The following is a 24,390-nucleotide window of genomic DNA, read 5'->3' as shown; positions in this document are numbered from 1 at the left end:
CCGCCCGGAGCCATCACGTGGGCTAAACAGGACAACCGGTACAACAACTCAACTCCAGAAAGCAGATACAACCGCCGAGTAAACGTTGTCTTGATAGTAGTCCGTTAGAGGCTCTGTTCATCTGTTCAGCCCACAGTTGTGAATGAAACCGAGGCTTAGAGGCAACGATAGTCGCCCGGTTTGTTTTTAACTACCGGCTGGGACATTAGCAAGTGATGAACAGGGGCCTGGCTCTTTTTTTGGTTGCCTAGCTTAGGTTGCCGCGCGGTTACGCCGCTTAAATAGCACCAGACTTCGAAGAAAGCCCCAGAAGAACCAGCACGCGGACCTCTTGTTTTCTTTAGAATTGATGCTAGCTCTCAGCGGGCAGACGTAGATAGCTAACGCTTGGCGAGCAGTTTGTGAGTGGCAGCCGCTTGAGTAGACGCCGACGGCTCGCGCGTGCGATGGGTTTACTGTCACAGGGGTCTCCTCTGAACTGGGAAGAAAGCAAGAAGTATGCTAACCACATCCGGAAGCACGGCATTATCCAGTTTGTCAACATCTACAACAAGGTCAAGGAGCGTCAGAAAGATGTGCTGAAATGGGGCGATGAGGTAAGAGATGTGTATGTATTTCCGCTCACCTGTCACACAGTGAGTGTGTAAGTTCGTAGTAAGGCGGACAAACTGAGAGTTGCAGCTTTGTGCGACCAAAGCTGTAACTTTTTAGCCTATTTAAATCAAATTAACTTCTATAAGAAACTTGTAGGAAAGGTCAACATGAAACTCTTCAGTATAATTCCCAAGATTTATTCTTTCTTTGAACTACTGACATGTGTATTGTAGAAACAGGCCAATGGGCTTGGTTTTTCTTAGCTGTTTGCTACTAATAACAATTTTTTAAAAATGCATTTGTCAACAGATTTGTCTTGTATAAACACATAAAGACTGCTTTGTTATTGAAATATATATTTCCCCCTTCGGCTTATGGTGAACAAAAACTTTGTGCAGCAGCTTGAACAAAGTGTTTTGATTTGAAACGGTGCGGAATGCTGTTGTTGTAGATTAATCCCTTTTTCAGACAGAGGATTACAGATCTGTAAAGGCAAAGTCAAGGAAACATGACTGATGGATTGGAATGGATGTCATGGCGACCCAGCACTGTGCTGCAGTGCTAACAAAAAGAAAGTGTTTGCATGCACGGTTATCACTTGTTTTTGTTTTTTTTGGTGTGCACTCCAGGTGGAGTACATGTTAATGGAACTGGATGACAAAGATGAGAAGGTGCGGCTGGTTTTGAACGGGGGTGAGATTTTGGACACCCTTCAAGACCAGGGTGAAAACATAAACCCCAAGTGAGTAACGGATCCACAGAGTTGCACACATTGCTGTATTATGTTGCCAGGAAATAGATGTAATATCCTTAAATTATTTCATCACATCCTTTAGTTGCACTTCTTTCATAAAAAAATCTATTTTGCAATTATTTATATTATTATAGATACCAGGAGTTTGTCAATTTAACAGAATAAAAAGAAAAAAAATTCACATAATAAAAAAGATTGCATTGCTTATAGATTTGTTTAAAGCAGTCATTTAACTTTGGGTTCCTTGGTCTGTTTCTTTGAATTGATTTGGTAACAATGTTTTATTTCTAAAGTGGATCAACCACGTGAACTCTAGTGCTCCTTAAATCAAAGATTTGAGTCATTTAAAAGCCATCCATTTTCAGAAGTGCTAACTGTGGGGGAAAAAAAAGTTTAGTCAGGAAATGTCGTTACCACAAAAAGCAGCTCTTGTGACCACGTGATGCTGTCGAGAGGTTTGTTCGGATAAATGTGAGAGCGAAGCAGACAAACCCTTGATGAACAATCTGGAGTTAATAAATAGGCTGTAAAGGGAAACCATTCAACCCAGCAGACTAAAACCTGTTTTACACTGGTCTGTCTGTAGTGCTTCTCCATTATGTCGACACAAAAAAGAATGTTCAACCGACATGTTTACATCCCCACCAACATGTCTGCGTCTGAGGAGTTCTATTTCCATACGTCGATGTGCCAGTTTTACTGCAGAAAACCTGGTTCAGGTTTCAAAATGTAAAACTTCCATTGTGCTTTCAAAACAAAGATTTTAGTATACATTCAAGGTAACAAGCCCGCGCGATAACACACATTAAAACTGTGGGTAACACCTTCATATATGTTTTTGCCAAAGACTGTGAAAGCTTCATTTTAGAAGACAAAGACATCATCAAGGACTCAGAGCGGGACAAAGTACTTGACACGGGATCACAGGACAAACAACTCCTTCGTATGCCAGAGGGGACTGGCACGAGACGCAACTGAGACGATGTTAACAAACGGATGGTTGTGAGACGAATTCCCCACGCAACGGAGACACACCCCAGTGTAAAGCAGGCACTAACCCCACTACCTGACTGCGGGTCAGTTCAACCTAGTGTCACCTGAGGAATAATCCATAAATGTTTTTAGGATGATGCAGAAAACTGTAGGTTTGTTTTATATGTAGAAGTGCCCTCTGGCAAGGCACTGAACCACATTGCCCCTGGAGGCCTGGCTTGCATGGTTTTCCGCAGCTACCAGGATGTGAATGTGTGAGAATGGGACTCTAGGGCCTCAGTGAGAGTAGAATAGTGTAGGTTTACAGCATTTAGCAAATTAAAATCAGATTAATAGATGGAACCGGATTTACACATTTACAGATTCCCATGAATAATTTAAGGAGTTGTGAAATATTCTGTATGCAGCCAGAGTGCATTAACTTTAAATCCTTAACCATCAATCAGACATGATTTATTAAAGAGGAAGGAAATAGGCGTAGGTTTCCATGAAACGGTTAACCTAAACACACAGCTACAACTACAGTTTACATTTGGTTAGGGGGCACCTTTACATTTCTGTGGTTTCTATTTTCAAAGAACTGTAAGGCCAGAAAACCTCATTGTGTTTGCAAACTAAAAATTGATGCAACAGTTCAAAGGTTTGGAATGAAGGTCGTCTCCACTGCAGCCTGAGTGGAGGAATATGGGGACTGTCATGTGCAAAGACTCAAAAGCTTTATTCAACCATGTTTCACAAAAGAAATAATACTCTACTTTAGTCTGGAATGCTATGAAAGTTATGGAGCAACAATTATTTTATTATGAAATACACGATTTTCAATCAACTGAATTCTATTTTTGAGTTTAAAATGCAGTAAAATGTTGAAACAAAAAACAACTATATTTAACCAGGAGTTTAAAGATGACCTGAATTTTAGATATGTAAACAAAAGTGGTATAACTGGTTTCATGTCATTCTAGCATTCTTGCTAACAGAAATATTCTCTGTCCTTATGTCTCAAACAAATCCATCAATGTGTGTTAACACTGTAGCCCATTTTAATAAATGTTTTGCGTAATCATGATAAGATCTTTAGATGCCCGTGGAGATGATAGATGATGTGTTTTATGTTTTGCAACCTTATTAGCCATTTTTATTGTTATAAACCTATCTGAAAAACAAGAAATATTTAACAATTCCTCAAAAACGTGGTCTTTCCAGGTCAGTCTCCACTGTAGGTCAAACTGTTGCTTGTTTAAGCAGTGCCTCCTTTTCCTCTGAACCTCAGTTTACTCTGTTCAAGACTTCTAAACTGTTTTAATTCCTTTAGTCTGGAGGTAACCAGAGAGGAACTGGGTATAGGGATCAAAATAAGCACAGATTTTTGTTAAGAAAGAGTAAAAACGTTTTAACTAAAACTGAAAGCGTACAACATTGTAATTCTAATTTAAAAAAAAAATCTTTTCTGCTAAAAAAAAAATCCTATATATTTACAGGAATATCAATAATTCAATAATAAATGTCTTTATGGAGATATGATCACGTTTTAGTGGGGGAAAGATGCACCTTTTGACAGTTAAAAAAAAAAATTGTTGTGTTTGACCATCAAAACTGTTGTTTAAATGTTTTAACTTTTGAGGCTTTGCATTGTTTTGTTTGCACACGGCTCATGACGTCAGTCATGCCGATCCGCCAGCTTCACCCGGGGGAAATTCCGATGGCGGAGACAACAGTAGATCCCGCGCATTCCTCATTATGGCCCCTCTGGTGCACACACCAGAGAGCACACTCTAAAGTACACACATTAGTTTGCTCTGTTAGGATTATGGCTCTATATGATGAATGTCTGCTACTTTAATCCAGAAAGGTCACGGTGAGACTGGGAGCAAGACACGCTCCTAAATCCATGTTTTACATCAGACTGTTGTCTCAACATGTTTTACTTGTGTGCAGTCACCCCACACTGTGGAGGCCGGAGTATGGCAGCTACATGATCGAGGGGACGCCAGGTCAGCCCTATGGGGGGACGATGTCAGAGTTCAACACTGTGGAGGGCAACATGAGGAAGAGGCGCAAAGAGGCCTCATCTGTCTTGGACCAGGGCGAGACGCTCTGCACCATCACCTCGTTTCCAAGGTAGTTTGGATTTATTCAAATGATGCAGATTGGTGCCAAATATGTGTTCAGGTGTACCGTCTGCTTCTCTTTTTATACTTTTTAGTTCTCCTAATGATATAAGAGCTGAGGGTTACTACTCTGTTTTTTAAATTCTACTAAATATCAAATAGTTTTTCAATTTTGACCAGTTTTTACAATAAAACTTTTTATTTTGAAAAAAAAAAATCAAAAAAGTTGATTTAGCGAGGAGCATTTTATAATCCATTATAAGCCGAGCCTCAGCTGTGATCATTTTGCTTTTGTTCCATTGATTGATCAGCAAAAAATTAGTTACTTATAGTTTCTGTTCTCCAATTTAGTCATTTTTTTCTTTTTTTATTTCTGGCACAAAAAATGCAAAGTTAAATATATGTTTAGGTTTATGATTAAATTGCTGGTGCGATGAAATCTTGCAACTGGATGTGAGTTTGCGTAACATTTTGTGTTCAGGTTAGGATGCCCCGGTTTCACCAAACCAGAACACCGGCCAACGCCTGTGGAACAGGGAGTTTCAAAATCCCTGTTTTTTCCTGATGAAGCCATCAACGGGCACCCGCGATTCAGGTAAGATTCCCTAGAAAATAACCTGAGGAGAGATGATTGATAGTGCCGGCTGTGAGGGTTCCTCTGAGTTTTAGCCGGCATTTGTGAAGGAGCATCTGTTTGTTCTTTCAGCAATCTCACCAGAAACATTCGTCACAGAAGAGGGGAAAAAGTTATCATAAATGTGCCAAGTAAGTGGGATTTTATCTGGAGATAAGCTTCTTCGCATGCTGGTATTTTTCAATCTCCATTCATTTTTTTGCTGTGAATACAACTAGGGTTATGTAATTTAGTGTGCTCCTTTCCTGTTTCAGTCTTCAAAGATAAGCAAACTCCGTCTCCTTTTGTGGAGGAGTTTCCGGAGGACGACGGCGAAGCGGCGAGGGCAGCTCTGCCTGACCACATCTACATGGACGCCATGGGCTTTGGCATGGGCAACTGCTGCCTGCAGGTAATCCCTAATCTGATCGCTCACCGCTCTGAACAAGAACACGCAACTTTGACAACCAAGAGATGTAGCTGCAACTCTGCAATCCCAATACGTGATTTATAAATGCACTTCAGCCTGTTTTTATGGTGCTCCTGCAGGTTACATTCCAGGCTTGTAGCATTGATGAGGCAAGATATCTTTATGACCAGCTAGCAACAATCTGCCCCATTGTGGTGAGTAGAAGCTAATGATGCATCAACCTGTCATCTATTAACAGAACTATATCCCAGCATGACTTAAAAAACAATGGCTATTTATTATTAAGACAAGGGTTCTGACCTTTGGGATATTTTCTCATTGCTTCTCTGCAGATTGTTGGATGATGTTTTTGCATAAAGATGAAAAAGTTATTGAATAAACTTTAAAACGTCCTCTCTGAGGAAACAGCCGCACAAAGGCACAGTGTGAATCGTTTCTATGCATTTAAAGGTTTTCTGTTCTGGAATCAACCTTCTCTCGTGACAGATGGCGTTGAGCGCAGCCTCGCCTTTCTATCGGGGCTACGTGTCGGATATCGATTGTCGCTGGGGAGTCATTTCTGCTTCGGTGGATGACAGAACACAGGAGGAGCGCGGGCTGCAGGTGAGGAAGATGAGAAAGATGGTCAAGCAAAACCACATCATGGGGCCTGCAGGAAGTAGACATTTGTTTTTGGAGATAAATCATTTCAAAATAAAATGTAGTGCAGTAAACTTTTTATTAATGAAACAATATTGGACTTGTAAAGCAGAGATTTTAGCAAAGCAGAGTTACTTTGTGTTCGTTTTATTATTTTTTTTTACAACAGATGAACTATGATTTAAAAAAAAACTATTTTAAAGCTTTTGTATTTAGCAGTTTTCAGTGGATTTTTGAAGCTGTATGTCATTTTATACAGCTTTAAATGTAAATTTACTACAGTTACTTGTGTTTTTTTTTTCTTTCTTTTTTTAGTGAATAAACAAAGGAAATCTCCAACTTTCTTTCCCTGTCAGGAGTTAACTTGACTCCTCTGGTATTCTGTGAATCGACCTGATCATCACATGATTTGGTCATCTGCCTCTTTTGCACTCTGCCATATGTTTAGTTCTGCAAGCCTAACATGAATCCTGTCTGATTCTTTTGAATATTTTGGCAAGTTTAGATTTTTCTGAACCTTTATTCGGATGCTGTAAATCGGAAGGTCGTTAAAATGAGCCTTTTCTCTTTCAGCCTTTGAAAAACAACAAGTTCAGGATTTACAAGTCCAGGTACGACTCGATTGACAGCTACTTGTCTGCCTGTGGGGAGAAGTACAATGACATTGAGTTGATCATCGATGAAGAGATCTTCAAGCAGCTGCTGGAAGCAGGTAAAGAGCTCTAAGTAATGGTTAATGGGCGACAAAGTGTGCATTATCACTTTTTAACGCACGCCGTGGAAGCCTGACGGAGGACGGTTGCTTCCGTGAAGTTTGTTAAAAAGTGATAATGCGTACTTCGTCGGCCATTAACCCGCTTATACCATGGTCACTTACTAAAGCAATAAATATTAACCAGTTTTTAGTGCTTAATTCTTGTTTCTTTTTACGATTTGGATCGCTTTTCTCACAAAAAGAAGAAGTTCCGGTCACCCAGCTTAAATGTTCTGTATCACTGCGCCGGCTTCTCTGAAACAACCTTTTGCTTCATCATTTTGACAAAAACAAGCGGTAAGAGGTGAACTTTCTCTCTGAACTGATGCTTTATTCAACCCATCGGAAAGATCAGTATATATATATCGCAGAATCTTGACTGTAGCGGTGGTGCACCGCGACACGGACTATTTGTGTACCGCACGTAACCTCACCTCTTACCGCTTGTTTTTGTCCAAATGATGAAGCAAAAGGTTGTTTCAAAGAAGCCGGCACAGTGATACAGAACATTTAAGCTGGGTGACCGGAACTTCTTTTTTCACCGTGCGGTTATCCTGTGGTATATCACTTTTTACGCACACTCAGCAGCCAATCAGAATCGAGTATTCACCCGGACCGTGGTATAAAAGACGCATAAAAAACAAAACAGGCCAAAAATTAGTCAATTTTTCTTGTCGTCAACAGGGATTGACAAGCCTCTGGCTCAACACATCGCTCACCTCTTCATTCGAGACCCACTCTCCGTCTTCGAGGAGAAACTCCACTTGGATGATGAAAATGAGTCGGATCACTTTGAGGTGAGGAGCCTCAACCATCCGTTCATTCTGCAGCTTCTCCTCCAGAATTCTTTCATCGTTTTTTAATCTATTCATTTAGAATCTGCAGTCAACCAACTGGCAGACGATGAGGTTCAAACCTCCTCCTCCAAACTCTGAGATTGGATGGAGAGTGGAGTTCCGCCCCATGGAGGTACTTTCCAGTTGTCTAGCTCTGAGTTTTAGTTTTACTTTGAAGTTTTAAGAAGTTGTTTTTGTTTTTTTTCCACATCAGGTTCAACTTACAGACTTTGAAAACGCTGCATATGTGGTCTTTGTGGTCCTGCTCACCAGAGTTATCCTGTCCTACAAACTGGACTTCCTCATCCCGCTGTCCAAGGTAACAAGCCACATCTCTCTATTTGTTTAAGGGAATAAAAAAACAGTTTATACACTTAGGATTGAGTCTTGTGGACTGTGCCTTTTGTTAGGTCGATGAAAACATGAAGGTGGCTCAGGAGAGAAATGCTGTCCTTGAAGGCATGTTTTACTTCCGGAAAGACATCTTTAAAGGTGCGGTAAACGGGACGTGCAGCCATTAGGCGCTGTCCTTAAGGACAAACGACTGAAGAAAACCGTGCGTTTCTCACAGGCTGCCACCCGGTGCTGGACGGCAACACTTCTGCACAGAACGGTGTGCAGACAGACGGCGGCAGTGATGAATACACGCTGATGAGCATCGACACGATCATTAACGGAAAGGTAATGCTTTATACTTTCACGTGACGAGTTTTGAAGTCTGCTCGCAGAAATGCTTAGCTTTTACCACCTTTTTTCATCCATAAACATCAAACAGAACGAGCGATTTAAGTAAAAGTAGGGAGAAAAAAATCGATTCAAATCGAATTGGGAATGAAAAAATTTTATTGTTGCTCTAGCTTTTAAAATGATCCATAGGAAAAGTCAGACGTTTTGTTACGTTTGCCACTAGAGGGCGCAATCTGAATGCCGAGGACACATTCACTCCAACAACACATTCAGAAAAGCTGCTGAAAATGTGTAAAATGTTATTTAGAACAGAAAAAGGTGTCACATTTTAATTCTTATTACACTTGTGCCAATGTTAGATATGTGAATCTGTTTAAATCTGTCTCTTAGCGTTTCTCCATTTCTTTTGTTTCAAACCTTTAATTGTGGCTCGTTTTTGTGATAACCAGGAAGGAGTTTTCCAAGGCCTCATCCCAATCCTTAACTGCTATCTGGAAAACATGGAGGTGGACGTGGACACCCGCTGCACCATTTTGAACTATCTGAAGCTCATCAAGAAGCGCGCCTCTGGTAAATATCTCCAAAGCTGAATCCTCACCGTCGTTTGCCTGCAGTTAGCTAACATTTCTGACCGGAAACAGGAGAACTGATGACCATGGCCAAGTGGATGAGGGAGTTCGTCGCAAAACATCCTCACTACAAGCAGGACAGCGTAGTGACCGACAAGATCAACTACGACCTGATGAAGAAGTGCGACAGGATCGCAAAAGGCGAAGAGCAGTGCCCCGAACTTTTCGGAAACCCAGTCAACAACGTCAAATGAGACGCAGCAGAGAGTGTCTGGTGACTGACGGCATGTAAAGAGGGACCAAACAAAAGAGGTCCAGCCATAAGAGAATGCAGCCGCATGCAGATGTTAATAGACGCATCACGTATATGTAAATACACTGAAATTTTTATCATTACCAAATTATTTTAATAGGATTCAGAACTGCAAGGGATTATGTAATAGAGAATCAGATGTGTATTTATTTTTGTCTGGAAATTAAACATATCTGTTTGAGATTGTAAATGTAGCAAAGAGTTGTACAATAGTCTGCTTTTAATCTTCTGTAAATACTGTACTTCTATCAAACATTAACAGTTATTTTTGTTTGTTTTCTTTTTACTGAGATGCTTTCTTAACATTTGATTTTGTGATTTTCTTTTCTTCCATTAAAAATCCATGTTTGCTTTGGTATTCTGATTTTGTAGTAGGACCTGAAATAAGTGTTGCATTGAAGTGAATATGGTAAATGTTTGCCATGTGATGCTATTTCAAAATAAAACTATATGTTGAAACCTATTTAAGAATTATTTATGCCAGAAATGTGCTCAAATCTTTTGTGTGTGTGTTTTTTAACCTTTTTAGGAGCTGATAAGTCCATGTTATGTTTATGAAATGCAATTGGCTTTTTTGCAGACCGTGCTTTCTGACAGTTCCTTTTTATTGGAAATTCCCCTAACTAAACATTTCACCGCAAAAATCTTTTTTTTTCACACTTTACCACCAAGTTCAACTGACAAAAATAGTGAAAAATCACCTTTTTTGCAACAAAACATCAGAGTTTTGGAGCAATTCTGTTAAAAAAGCAAAGAACATCCAAACTAACCCTAAAAAAACTACATTTCCTTTAAAGGAAAAATGTTCATCCACAAGGTGGAGGTGTTTCTGCAACACTGAGCTGCTGTGACAGATGAGAGTATTACCTCCATTTGACCTCTTAGATAAGGATAATGATTATGGCTGCTGCAGGTCCAACACAAAGCTGAGAGCCAGCTCTCACACCGCTTTCAACCATAACCAATGAAACTAAAAGGATGCACACGTGTCGCTCAGGCCAGATGTCATTTTGTTCTTTAGGAAACGCTCATCTGACGTTCAACTAACGGATGAAATGCAAACAATCCCAGAAAACTGTCCCACCTTTGCTATGGTCAGAGAGGAGCGAGGATGGAACTCATGATCTTTTATGTTAGGGGAGCTAAGATCAAGATTTTTGTTTTCCTTCCTAAATCTTTTTTTTTTTTTTTTTAAGAGTACTTTTTTATAAACATGATATATGGTAGGACTAGAACCTGGAGCAGCAATTTCAGACATTTCTTCTCAGGGAAACAATGTCTAGGACTGGTTTGACATTCAGAGACCTATACAATGAAATGCTGTTTCTAGGCCTCAGATCCCTGCAGAGCTGATCTGGAATGGAGGGCAGCAGCGAATCAGGCCACTGGAGTGACCAATTGGAGCAGATGACTGGGCTTTTTAAGGAGGGAAGGGGGGTCAGACTCTTCTTTTCCTTTTTACAGGACATCTTCATATATTCAATGGCAGAACGAGATGCTTTCATTCAGATAACTGAGAAAACTCAATAGTAAGGGGTCTGTCATTATTTTAAATGTTCATATAGTTTGGATTGGATGTTTTGAAGCTTAAACCCTGTTTGCAGTGTGGGAACTTTGCATCTCTTTTACCCACTTTTCTCTATTATGGTATTATTTTAATGATCCATGAAAATTGTTGCAGTTGTCTAAGCAAAATCTATTAATCCAAAGAAGATGCTCAGATACATAATCCTCAAGATGCCAACTTTAAACTGGAGGATAAGGAAAATCACTCCAATTCCATCAAGCAGCAAGTTCTATAGCTAAATATTCATAAGAATGCCATGAGCACATTTTTTTTTTGGGGTGAAATACATGATCATATATGGAAAGCTCACAGAGGATCACATTTGTCAAATATGCACTGATGTGGAAAATTAGATAAGAAAGCCTCTAACTGGCCGGAAAAGCTCAGGATTCTCCAAGAGGCATGAAGAAGTTCAAACCTTAGAGCGAGCACAGGAAGTTCCTTAAAAGACAGAAGTGTTAGAATGTCTTAAATAACCTGTCAGGGACTTGGAAAAGTCCCAGCTGCCTTCTGACACACAAATGTCAAGAAAAGTATTTGTGATGCCCAGACATTTGTTCAAAATAATTCAGAAATGTTAGAAAATGTTGTGTACTTTAGTTTTTTTCCCTAAATTATATACATAATTTTCATGCTGCTACTCTGGTTACATAAGTGGATGTACATGAAAGGCAGCTGCTGTAAATTTTATTTTTACTCTGAAAGCACAAAGACAGAATAATCTTTATGAAATATGCATGTGAGAGTGTTGCCTCAGGCTAGCAGTAGAGTCAATACACGACACGCTAATATTTAGCTGCTGACTGGCTCTATTCGCCAGAGTGCAGGGTCCTTGGGTCAGGCTGGCACACTGCAATCACTGTGCAAGTCTTTGTTTATGTGGGTAACCATGGCAACACAGCGGATGTGCAGACTGGCAGAAACCACCGACTGATAGGAAACGACACGACTGGTTCGTCATCTTAAAGGTTTGACTGCACGTCGTTAAGGACCAAACACACTCATCAATAAGTTAGGGCAGAACACAACAAAACCTGATTGGTTTTCAACAATTTGGAACAAAAAGTGAACTTTACTAAACTATGCAAAAGTTTTTCTATACTCAGAAAGTTGGTGGATGTCAGTTTGTTTGCAGGATTGGTTTCCTGCACATCCCCCTTACTTTTTTAGTGATTCTTTTTTTTATTTAAGTACAAATTTATCAACAGAGATTACATTTTTTTTTATTCCTTTTATTCAAATAACTTTAGATGCTGTAAAAAGTACATTTGTGGCTTGGAAGTGAGGAAGGAGAAGACATCACTTTCTTTGTTTCATATCAAAGGCCCATTAGAGAAAACCTCATCGGATGTGCCAACAATGAAAAGGATTCTCTTCAAAGCTTCTCCTGGAAATGAGTCCAGAAAACCAACGATAAGGCATCCTAACAGTTGATTTTGCCCCCAATAAAACACTTGAATTTGTAATTTCAGCACAGCTGATGTGGAAAGGTGGGCAGGACCTGATCAGGCCAGGGAAGCTGACCAATCAGAGCGCAGTGCGCTTTTTAGTGGGGACTGCTTCACTTTCGCACTTTAACTTTAGCAGAAAACCGTCATCAGTGCATCAACAAGCCACCAGTTCATCCTGATAACAGGTTCTTATTTCCACTAATCGGTCTGACTTTTAGCCTAAATGAAGAAAAAAAAGTCTGCATTTGAAAAACATCATCTGATTGAGATATTCCCAGAAAGGGAATGATAAAGTAGTAGTTGTAAAAAGTTAGATTATTAATTAATGAAATAATTATAAACTAGAATAGAAAAAAGTAGAACTCTGAAAATAATAGAATAATAAGCATTTTGTGTACATTTTTTGAAAAAAAAAAACATTCATTGCATTAATTGGAAAAAAGGCACGAAAATGTTGGGGTCAATTAAAATTAAGTCAATCAAGTGCAATTAAGTCTGTTTTATGCCATCATTTATTTCTGTGTTGTTGTTTTTTATGTAAATAACAAGGTGCTGCTTTTCTGCTTCTAAGTTACATTTAAGTTGAATTAAAGTCAAGTTTTAGCAGAAATTTACTGGAAAATATAAATTATAAAAAAGTTTGGGGAAACGTTTTCTGTCTTTCAGCGGTTTTAGACAAATGGGTAATAAATGCTCATAACCTAAACGTGGCAGGCGTTTCCATAGGAACCACTGATAACTACCCCGCAGGTGAAGGAGGACTTAAAAAGCCCCTGATGTCACTGCCCTGCCTGATTCTGCTGTGTGAGGGCATCGAGCCAAATCGGAGAGGTCCTCCCACTCTCCTCCAACCAGGCACCAGGCTGCGCACGGAGCTCCTCACCGCCACAGTCTCACCACCGACAGCGCGGCTCCTCCACCTCCAACCTCCATCAGCGGGCTCCTCACATGGTAAGACGCTACTCCTTTTATTTTAAATCTCCTTAAAGAGGCTGCTCCTGCAGATGAGAAACTTCTGCTGCGTGACACTTAAAGGAACTCCACTTTGCGCACATGGACGCGTCCTGGAGCGTGACAAAAGAAGAGCGTGTGTTTCAGAGCTCCCTCCCTGATGAAAAACTGCTGTTATACAATCCAGAGCGGAGGGACGCAGGTTTGTGTGAGGCTGAGGAGCTGCTGCACCTTCAGCTGCACTTTCAAACATGTTTGCACTCTTTTACTCACTTCTACAAACTTCCAAACGACTTTGAACAATCTGTTCCTCCATGCCACTAAAAATCTATGATAAGGCAGAACTGTGCAAACATTTTTAGTTTGTTTTTTCTTTTTCATTCCAAATAACTGCAGTACTTACTACCGCTCATCCAATGCAAACAAAAGTATGAGTACAAATTATTTCAATATTTTTCTAAAGTGGACACATAACTTTGTTGTTTTTTTTGCAGCCCCCAAAAAAATCATTTTCACTTATTAGATCACTTTTGTGTTCACCAGAGTCCAGGCAGCTCATTAAAAGACCCAATGACTTTTTTTTTTTCGCTCCAACAAAGACTGATTGAAAGAAATCACGCTGTCCTGTTGTGATCATCATCCTCCAGTCAAAGCCCTGCTGCAGATTATCCTGTTTTTGGTGCAGCCTAATATATCTGATAATGAGAGGGGGATTATCAGAACTGGTGCATTTTTTTAAACGATAAGAAGTAGTTTACTTATAGATCATTATTAGGTGTCAAATCAATGTATTGGACTCCCTTAAAACATACAAACTTATCAGGTTTTTTGTCACAAAATCAATTGCTCAATAAAAGTTATTGTTATAGTTAAAGTCATTTATTCAGATTAAATTATCTGAAATGATCAAACAAAGCTGATTTAAAAAAGAAAACCATTTTTACAAACGAATCAGAATATTGTATTCAATCACGTGGAATCAGATATCAAATTAAGCTGTGAACTTGAGAAAACGGGATCAAATTGATTCAGCACTGCCAGCTCTCTTCAGTATGATGCAGTTTGATGCGTTCTACGATCTCAAAAACTCAATAGGAGCAGAAGCTGCACAAATATGTCTTGATTAGTTTAAGTGACTAATCTCCACCCTTAATTTTAACTTCCTCAACCTTTTTTATGTTATTTCTGCTAAATCTAAATCAGTTTGTGCTTTTTCGCCTTCATGTGTTTAACCACAAGTTCAGCGTGATTCCTGCAGATGCAGGTGTGGAGACACAGCAGTTGTTTGTGATGTAAGCTAGCAGGGAAACACGTCACAATAGGAATAAAAGTGCAGACTCATTTGTTATTTTTGTGTCCACAAGGCATGGAATAATACAGCTGGTTTGAATAAAACATCGCAGGGATGTGTCACTGAGGGGATGAAAAAAAAAAAATTTGTGTGCAAGTTCAGCTTTAAAGGCTGAAATCTGACATTTTGTGAGGCTTTTGTACAGAAACAGGAATGTTTTGAAACGGTTTCCACTGAGGTGCACACAGAGTGCTGGGTGTATCGGTAGAAATTTAACTAACAACTGTTTTGTGGACATTTTTGATAAGATTTATCCCTTGTGCTATCTTAGATGACCCCACCCTTACATTGACGTGTTCTCCCTACCATGAAAAAGGTGGAAAGATTTCATGTAATCCATGGACACCAATGAGGATCACAAATCATTGAAGAAAAAAGGTTCAGCTCACTGTCTAGTGGGTCTAAATGACCCAACTCCCAATGTTAAAGTGCCTAGGATAGCACTAGGGTTGAAGATCTTAAATAGTTTAATATTGCATAAAAGACACATATAATCCGCATTAAAGCCAAAACGCATCAAAACCAATTGCTGCAAAAGTTAGAGCACAAAATAGGTGCTTTTGCTTTCCATCTAATTTACTCAGAAATTAATTATACTCATTCTATGTTGGATCTCTTAATGTAGGAGCTTTATATAATAAACACCGCCAGGCTAATCATATTTCTGCTTCTACACTCTGTTTTCAGGTGAAAAATGGACTCTTTAAATCATAAACTGAACACCTACTTTGAATCATGGCTCGGCCCCAGAGGTAAAATGACATTATAAGCCAGAACATCCAGATTTTGTTGGAGATTTTCTCACTTCGCCATAAACTACCCTCCTCTTTATCTTTCAGATAAGCGGGTGCAGCAAATGCTTTTGCTCGACAACTACCTGCCGACCTTTGCCCTTACAGTCATGTACCTTCTGATCGTGTGGTTGGGGCCCAAGTACATGAGACACAGGCAGCCGTATTCCTGCAGAGGTCTCATGCTGCTCTACAATCTGGGCGTCACTGTCTTGTCCGTCTACATGTGCTATCAGGTAAAAAAAAAAAAGTTCTGACAGACACGATCAGTCACAGAAGCAGACAAACAGATAAGGATGAGTTTAAATCTGGTTGGTAATGTGAGCGTTCTCGAATCGAATGTCATGGTCTGGTCTCTAAGCTAAAGCTGCTGCGTGGCAGCGCTAATCTTTGTGCTGTTGTCCTTGGAGACGATGCCATCGGGGAGCGAGAGGACACAGCTGGATGCTGACGTGCTCATTGTTTCAGCCATCAAGCCCCCGAATGTCTCTCATATGTCAGCACAGACCTCTACGGTTTCCTCCACTTCTTAAAATAGAACATTAACAACAGAAAAAACATAGAAAGCAAAAGCTGATTGACCTTAAAAACTCATGAAAATGTCTTTATTCGTGTGTGTAGATGTCAGAGCCCAACATGGTGTTTGCTATAGTGTTAGTCCAGAAGAAATCTCCTTCCTTGTCATTCTGTGGGCATTGCGTAATGCACCAATCCAGTGTTGGCCCTTTGATTCGCTTTTAACCTTTCACCCAGTCCCTTGTCGAACTCTTGGTCACCCAGAACCAATGTCACCTGATGGGAATCAAAGTGCAGAGCAGGTCTGTGCTGCGGCTTAATCACACACCTGATTGCTCCTCATGATAAGGAGGTCTGATAAAAAGAAAATGACACACTTATAGCTGCAGGAGAATCGTGGCTTAGTATCCTCAATGGCTATGAAAATGCTACAAAAAAAAAAAAAAAATCGGTTCTGTTACAGAAGAATAATTCTCTAGCAGATGAGAGAACGTTTCACATTTTATTTAACTCTATTTAAAGTAAATATTTGCAGACGGTCGGGGTGGGATTGTCACTCTAGTTTTCATTCAGTCATTCATTTTTTAAAGGGAAAAAAGATTTCTATAAAAAAGATTTTTAACTTTTACTTTATTCATATTGCTATTTCAAAATATTTACAACTTTCCTGTTTTTGTTTTCTATGGTCCAAAATGATTTAAAAGTCTTTTTTATTTCTTTTTCTTTTCCTACTTAGTATATCGAAACATCAACTATGTCCTGCGTTTGAGTTGAATATGTTTTTGAAGGTGTATTGGGATGAGGGGTCAGAGTGAGAGCTGTCATGCGTGCATGTGTGTGTGTGTGTTGGTTATACACTGAAACTTGTATTTTCACTGGTTCTTTCAGTTGGTTTGTTACTTCACTCTTAACTTCCATCCTCCTATTGCTTAGAATTGCTTCCAAATCCTCCTATTGCTTTAAATTAAATGAAATAAATAAAAGCTTTATTAAAAGAGAACACAAGGAGGAAAAATAGAGTTGCATTTGCCTTTATCTTTGATTATTATTATGTAATTTGCAAACGTGAGGAGCAAAAATGTGCATTTATCTGCACTTGCAATCAGAGGTGGAACTGTCAGACTTTTTCTAATGGCATCGATGGACTAAATGAATGGGATGGACACTGCAGTTGCAGTGAAAAGGCTATTCATTTGTACACACCTAAAAAAGGCTTTAAGAGATGATTTTATATTCCAGATAGACAAATTGGCCATATTTATCTATAGTTGGTGTCACGGTGACCTTATTTGACGATTCTTTCATCCGGTAGTTCAACAGCAAACTTTATGACCCTTCAGTCACAACTCAGAGAACAAAGTTTCCTATTCTTTCTAAATGTTATTACTATTATTGAAGAGGGTTTAATAGAATATAAAAATATTCTTGTCAAACTGTTTTAGACGCACAGTCAGTGGTTTTGCCTTTTTGTCTGACACAGAAAGACTTTTTACCTTTTTTCCCCACATCCTTGTTAGAGAGAAGGTCCCATTCAACAGCACAAAACCTTTTGAGTTGAACTTTTATACCCATTCATCCTTTCTCTCTATGCTTTTTCCTGCAGCTTGTCAGCACCTTCTGGACAAGTGGCTACAACTTTTACTGCCAGAACACATACAGCGAGCCAGAAGCAGATATGAAGGTCAGAATTCATTCTTTCCATTTTTCTAGATCCTATTTTATGTGTTTGTGCTCTTAGAACATATTTTCATAAGCTTGATTCTCAGAAACAACCCATTTAAAAAAGGAAAAATATACACATTTAAATTTGATCAAATAAGCTTTAGGAGTTCTAATATTAGTGATGACCTTGTGTTTGCAGCCTACAGCAAAGGTGAAAACTGAGATCAGTAAAATGTGCCTGACTTTGCAATTCTGCTGTGATTAAATATAAGGTTTTATCAATGTGGCTTTGCAGCATTCAGCAAAAAACAGCTGCTGCCTGTATCCTTGAATGACTAACACTGTGCTCGCTGTCCAGGAATCTAACCAGAGACTAACTTTTTTGTTTTTAAATCATTCATCGTTTGCTTTATTGTGCCCCCTCCCAGATCATAAATACCCTGTGGTGGTACTACTTTTCTAAGCTCATTGAGTTTGCAGACACCTTTTTCTTCATCCTACGAAAGAACAGTCATCAGATCACGTTTCTTCACGTCTACCACCACGCTAGCATGCTGAATATTTGGTGGTTTGTTATGAACTGGATTCCCTGTGGTCACTGTGAGTGTTTCACTCAGATTCACCCTCATTTTGTTGTATTTTGTTTAGTTCAGACACAATAGATGAGCTGCGATGTCTGCGCGTTTCAAATGTAATTTAAAACAGGTGATGATGTCACCTTTTCCTTTAAATTGCCTTGAAATTGAGAATCTTTCTTTTTGTGTGTGTCTCCTCAGCATACTTTGGTGCCTCCCTCAACAGCTTTGTCCATATTGTGATGTATTCTTACTATGGTCTCTCATCCATCCCCGCTCTCCGGCCTTATCTGTGGTGGAAGAAGTACATCACGCAGATGCAGCTGGTGGGCTTTAAAAAAAATTAAATACATTTTTTGTCTAATTTCCATCCTAATACCCAAATTGAAGTTTAAAGAAATCCTATAATGGACCAATGTAAGGTACAAATAAATGTATTTGCAGATATTTTCTTTATACCATTGGATCAAATGTGTGGGCTTAACTGCTGAAATGTCTTCAGTTTGAAAGAGTTTGAATCATCACACCACATTTTCTTTGATTCCAGTTAAATGAAAGTTTAGATTTCAGCTTGAAAAACATTAAACCGCTTTTATCGTCTTAGTTCACAAAGCATCCAAGGATAATGAATAGTTTGTATAACAATAAAAATAAAAAATTATACATTATAATAATAATAATCTTGACGATTATCTTTTTAACTTAACCTTTCAGTTAAACTAAGTTGAGTTTTTTATCCGCCTGTCAAACATTTTACCATGTTTCTTCTAAAATTAACAACAGACATCCATGAAGATTTTTCTCAGCTCTTTTGACATTTTCCAATTTTTTTTTCCTTTTTCAGGACATTTTCTGTCTCTGAGTTTGCCACCCAAACTCTTTCTGTTTGCCATGTTTCTCACACAGATCCAGTTCATTTTAACCATATGCCAAACTGCCTGCGCTGCTATATGGCCGTGCGGCTTCCCCATCGGATGGCTGACATTCCAGATCAGCTACATGGGCACGTTCGTCCTACTTTTCTCAAACTTCTACATTCAGGTATGTTCCTTTAACAAACTCAACTGTCAGCATTAATGATGTATACCTTCTGCATTACCCAAGAAACTGAACTGAAGAGCATAGTCCCTGTAGTACGAACTTTTAATTCTCCTATCCAGGGCCTGTTTTTTCAGAGTTGACATCAAACTGCCTCCTGGCATAGATGTGTTAAAGTCTCACCTAAGTGAGAAGACATTGTAAACATAGCTTTAAGATATTTGCATTAACTGGCACCCTGTGGTGAGTTTGCATCTCTTGGCTTTATAAAGATGTTTGTCTTTTGTATTTTATCTGCTTGGGTTGATTATTTTGTCAGTTTTCATGACAAGTTTTTGGCCCTTCGTTGAGTTTACGTTAACATAACTTTTATTCGTCCTGCTGTGTTAAAAGCTGCAGAGAAAAATGAGGAAATAAGATATATCCAAAAATTCATTATTTTTTATTTTTTCAAAGTGACCATCAGGGTTGATAACAGAGTTGTGGTTCACTGGGAGCAGCTCAGATGTAGATGTTGGTCCACACCTATGAACTGCAAAAACCGGCCCCAATCTGCGGATGGTGTAAGAAAAAGTGTCTTACCAAGTAATCTTATATAAAAAACAACGCCTGGTCACTTAGTCTAGTTTTCTGAAATGACTTTGCTACCAAAAATCTTTCTTGATAAGATTTTTTTTTCTTTCAAGTGACAATTTCTGTAAAAAAAAAAAGAAGCTCTTTTTGCCTTTTTAAGATTCTGTCTTTGCAGTGTGAGTACCGGTTTATGGTACTGATGATATTGATTCATGGCACCCCTCGGCAGAAAGTGTCTGCTCGGACCTTTCTTGTACAGAGCATCCTCTGTTCCAGGGTAGTAGACCAGAGTGTGGGTGCCTCTAAAAGTCCAGTACCGTTTTCCTGTGTTGATCTGGAGGCAGTTCTGCTGGTACCAGTCCACAGAGTTCTGGATCACTTCTCTATATTCACCTGTGGTCACACCATCAATGGCAGAGTCATCAGAGAGCTTCTGCAGGTGACAGGAACCTGAGGTGAACATGAAAGTGAACAGAATTGGTGCCAGAACCGTTCCCTGTGGGACTCCTTGTGTGGCACACGACTATTTATAGACTACAGTATGTTTGAGAGTCAGACCAAAAGGTAAACAAATGTTGGTCCACCCCTTTGAGCACAAGTTTACCCCTCAGGAGTGCTGGCTGGGTGATATTGAAAGCAGTGGAGAAGTCAAAAACATCAACTGGCACAGAGCTCTTATACTCTGATGCCTGCCTCATAGGCAAAGAGCAGTAGGTTAATTAAACGTCAAACCAAAGGATGGAGATTGGGAGAGCAGCAGCGTCTCCACCGTTCTCATCAGATGAGAGGTCAGCGCCACCAGTCCATGGTTCATAAAACTGTTGTGAAGTTTTGGGTAGCGAACCAAGCCAAACACGCGTTCTTGAACGCACATTTGGCATAATGGTGTTCACACTGGACAAACAGGGAGGGGCTTCTTCTTCTTCATTTCCTACAGTTGGAAGAGGCTTGGTGCAGCTGTCGACGTGGAGCAAATCTTGCTCCAGGCTTTTTCTTTCACAGCTCTATTCTGATAGATGATAGACTTGGTGTCCTATAATTCCAGCCGGGCACAAACTGCAATTATTAGCAGTTGAACTAAAGGGGACGCCATCCATTCGCCATCCATTCAAATCCGAGTCCCTGATTGGTCAAAGTTCCACCTGGTTTAACTCTTCGTGCGTAGAGAGCCAAAAAAGGGTCATAGAAGCGTGCAAAGGGACACGTGAACACGAGAGTTTTGAATGCGAACGCCTCAAACATGCATAGACTTTTTATTGGAAGAAGTCGCCTCGAACATGCGTTGCAGAATGGCGTTGTGAACGTAGCTTGAGTCAAAAAACACACATTTTCTGCTCAGCTTATCTGCAGTTGCTTTAAGCAGCCAGGAGCTGATCCCACCTGGTCCTGCCACCTTGCTGGCTATGGCTCTGCTAAGCTCCGTCCTCACCTGGACTTTCATTTTTGCTTAAAAAGGCGTTCCAGGAAGGAAAAAAAACTGCAATAAAAATAGAATTTCATATATAAGTGAGGAACCTTTTGACCTTTATTCATGATGTCCTCTGTGTTTTAGACGTACAAGAAGCAGCAAGGTTCACGGCAGAAGGAATTCAAGAATGGTTCTTCTCTGTCGACAAATGGCCATGCAAACGGGACGCCGCTGGTGGAACGCGGCACATCGAAGAAGCTGAGGACGGATTGACATTGGAGAAAGCGTCACTCAAGCGTCATTTAGCTGTAGCATTTTAGCCGATGCTGCTAGAGGGCGTAGGCGTCTTCTTATCTAGAATAGTTAAGAACTTATTTACAATAAAGCCAGCCATGACCACACACACGAATCGAATGGAGACACAATTACCACTCATTTGGTTTAATCAGTATCATTACAACAGACTACTACTGCACTAGTGTTGACATAACAGAACAAGTTTTTTTTTTGCCTTTTATGTTAATTTATTTCAGAACAGGTTGCTTTTTTCACTGCCAGAGCACAAACTCACACCTACGCTCATTCCGTGATGCTTTACACAACTCAAGTCCAAAGATGAACAATCAGATGTGTTGACAGATAAATGTTAAATGACAGATCTGTATGAAGAAGAAGGAAATGCCACTCCTGCCTGTGTGTCTGCATCTTCCAGAACGATCGTTCTCAGCGATTCTTTGAATCTTCTCCACAAACAGGGTGTTTCAACAGCTTTTTGCAGGTGTGTTATTACAAAACACACCAGGTTTACTGGGTTTCTAATCAGGACGGTGAAGCCGCAGATTGAAAGGACAGCTATTAGTATTTGTGTAAACATGTCAAAAACTCCGCTTTGTCAGTATTACAAGAATCTGTGTCTCACTTTGTCCCTTTGGCACCTTATTTAAACTGGTTATGTCTGTTTTGTCGTGCAGAGTTTGAAAATACAACTATGCAGTACAGTTCATAGTTGAAATACCACAATGGAATCACATTTGGATTCACTGCGTCATTTAGGATGTAATTTCTGCATAAATATGACTTAATGTATGTTCAATAAAAATAATGGTGCAGTTTTATTTATGTGTGTGGTGAGTCTTTTTTAAATAGTAAAGGTCAAAAACATGAATCAGCAGTTTTGCAATTTATTTCTGCTCAAATTCAGCTTTTCGTAACAATTTTTCTGGAAGTTTGAATAAGTAGTTTATGTTTTTTCAGGGAAGTTTTCTTTTATGTTTTTTTTTCTCATTAAAAAAAAATACGTATGTTTTCTTTACTACAGAAAGGCAATTCCTATTTCTGCAGAATCTTCTTGACTTTGAATTTTAGCACTGCTCCTCTATCTTATAGAGTCAATATGGAGAGTCAAAATTTGATTTAAACTATCTGACCACCAAGTTCCTCTTAGTTGCTGAGTTTTATACATTTATCCAATAACTCATTTAAATAAAACAATATTTATTAGTTTTATTTTTGTTTTGAGTGGTTGGAAGAAACCATTTACAAATATTAATCACCAAGGAAATTCAATAAAACTAAAACGTTATTATTATCTGTTGTTTTTATCGAGCTATGGAAAAAAAATCCTTTCTTTATTGTGGTATCTATTAAATTATAATTTACTAAAACAATTTTAATCTATTCTAAATGTATGTGGTTGTGGTCATTTTTTACTTTCTTTTTTAACTCAAATTTAAAATGTAAGAATATTTACTCACCAGAATGTTAAGAAATTATGTTGAGGCAGATGTTGCAGAAACTTAAAAATGTAAAAATAAATGAATAAAGTAAACCTATTCAGAAATAAACTAAGAAAGTGACTAAAATCACAGAAATAAACGGTCTGAGGCATATTCAAAATACACAGAAGCAGCTGTTTTGTAGTAATTAGAACCCCAAAACATCTTAATTAAATTCAACAAACCAAACAGCAAAGCAAACAAAATAAGAAAACCAACATTTGGCAATACGTACTACACTTGAAGTTTATCTTTCTTAATCACAATCGGGTATATTGGGTATAAGTAGAAAGTATACTATAGGCCAGATATCTGTACTGTAGGAACTGAATACTTCTTTAGACTAAATTGTAACATTTCAAGTTTACAGTATTGTACATAAAGAGCAAAAAAGTATTTAGTGACCAATTGTGCAAGTTCTCCACCTTAAAAAGATGAGAGAGGCGTGTCGTTTTCAATATAGGTTTAACGTAACTATAACAGACAAAATGAGGGGAAAAAATCCAGAAAAATCACAAATATTCTAATTTTTAAAGAATTTATTTGTAAGTTATGGTGCAATGTGAGCCGAGTTAACACCTTTTCGCCCCGCTGTTTACTTATAGTTCACTTATAGACTACTTTTTGCTTAGGAAAACTTAAGACAAACACTTCCATTTTTCTGAGAATCAGTGCTTTGTTTTTTAGGAAATTGTTTGTTTAGCATCAAACAGTCAACTTGAATCTTAATTTTCAAATCATATTCCCGACAAAGGAGTGAATTTAAAGTGGTAATCTTACATTGACAACAGAAAATTTTAGGAACTCAAGTTCAAGAGTTTGTTAGAGATTTTCCAAACATAAGGGTAGACGTTTTTGTGGTTATTGAGTACTATGTTCCACTAAATAATTTCATTTTTCCCCCCAGTTTTCGTCATCCTTCCTGGGAACCCTGTGAAGCTGTGCAGGTCTGCCACGCCTCCACCTCGGTGTTGATGAGGCACGCTGCACAAACATGCCTCTCCATTATTCATCCTCACTGTTCCTGGAACACTCAGATTGAGCAAATCCCACATTCTTTCCTCCAGAATCAGTCGGTTCCACCTTAAACGTGCTTAAACATGTGCTTTCAGAACTTTCTCTCTTTGCTTCCAGCAGCATCCTCTGAACGCTGCTTTACAGCTTAACTGGATACAGATGCCTTTTATGTACAAGAATACAAGAAAACTTTGATTCTCTGAAGCATTTATACAAAAACAAAAGAAATGATGGAGGTTTTTTCCCCCAATGCTTTTCACAATAAAGGTCGTTTATATAACTGGTCTAACAATAAAAGTAAATAGGAGGGCTGAGATTTGTATTACATCCATCATTTTTAAACTATTTTTTTAAGTAATAAATTGAGAGAAGTGTGAAGGGTATACTATCTGTTTTTCTTTTCTAACCAGTAAAGAAGTTAGTTA

At 38.9% G+C, this 24,390-nt stretch overlaps 2 protein-coding genes across 2 annotated transcripts; both read left to right on the top strand.

Moving 5' to 3' along the window:
• On the top strand, positions 1 to 9,753 carry gclc (glutamate-cysteine ligase catalytic subunit). Its single transcript, XM_023963388.1, has 16 exons — positions 1 to 596; positions 1,224 to 1,336; positions 4,277 to 4,459; positions 4,931 to 5,044; positions 5,156 to 5,214; positions 5,338 to 5,474; positions 5,612 to 5,686; positions 5,979 to 6,095; positions 6,705 to 6,843; positions 7,570 to 7,682; positions 7,762 to 7,854; positions 7,936 to 8,040; positions 8,132 to 8,213; positions 8,293 to 8,402; positions 8,858 to 8,978; positions 9,050 to 9,753. The coding sequence occupies exons 1-16, from the start codon at positions 447 to 449 to the stop codon at positions 9,229 to 9,231; spliced, it is 1,893 nt and encodes a 630-aa protein (XP_023819156.1). The 5' UTR covers positions 1 to 446; the 3' UTR covers positions 9,232 to 9,753.
• A 3,338-nt stretch (positions 9,754 to 13,091) lies between these two features.
• Positions 13,092 to 22,288, top strand: elovl5 (ELOVL fatty acid elongase 5). The gene is made up of 8 exons (XM_004077416.4): positions 13,092 to 13,259; positions 15,298 to 15,362; positions 15,450 to 15,637; positions 17,521 to 17,598; positions 18,008 to 18,179; positions 18,356 to 18,480; positions 19,061 to 19,195; positions 21,318 to 22,288. The coding sequence occupies exons 2-8, from the start codon at positions 15,305 to 15,307 to the stop codon at positions 21,444 to 21,446; spliced, it is 885 nt and encodes a 294-aa protein (XP_004077464.1). The 5' UTR covers positions 13,092 to 13,259; positions 15,298 to 15,304; the 3' UTR covers positions 21,447 to 22,288.
• Positions 22,289 to 24,390: the final 2,102 nt, after the last annotated feature.

The sequence above is a fragment of the Oryzias latipes genome, chromosome 15 (genome assembly GCF_002234675.1).
Source record: "Oryzias latipes chromosome 15, ASM223467v1".
In the NCBI taxonomy this organism is placed as follows: Eukaryota; Metazoa; Chordata; class Actinopteri; order Beloniformes; family Adrianichthyidae; genus Oryzias; species Oryzias latipes.
Note: the sequence above shows the minus strand (reverse complement) of the source record. Positions and strands in the feature narration are given on the sequence as shown.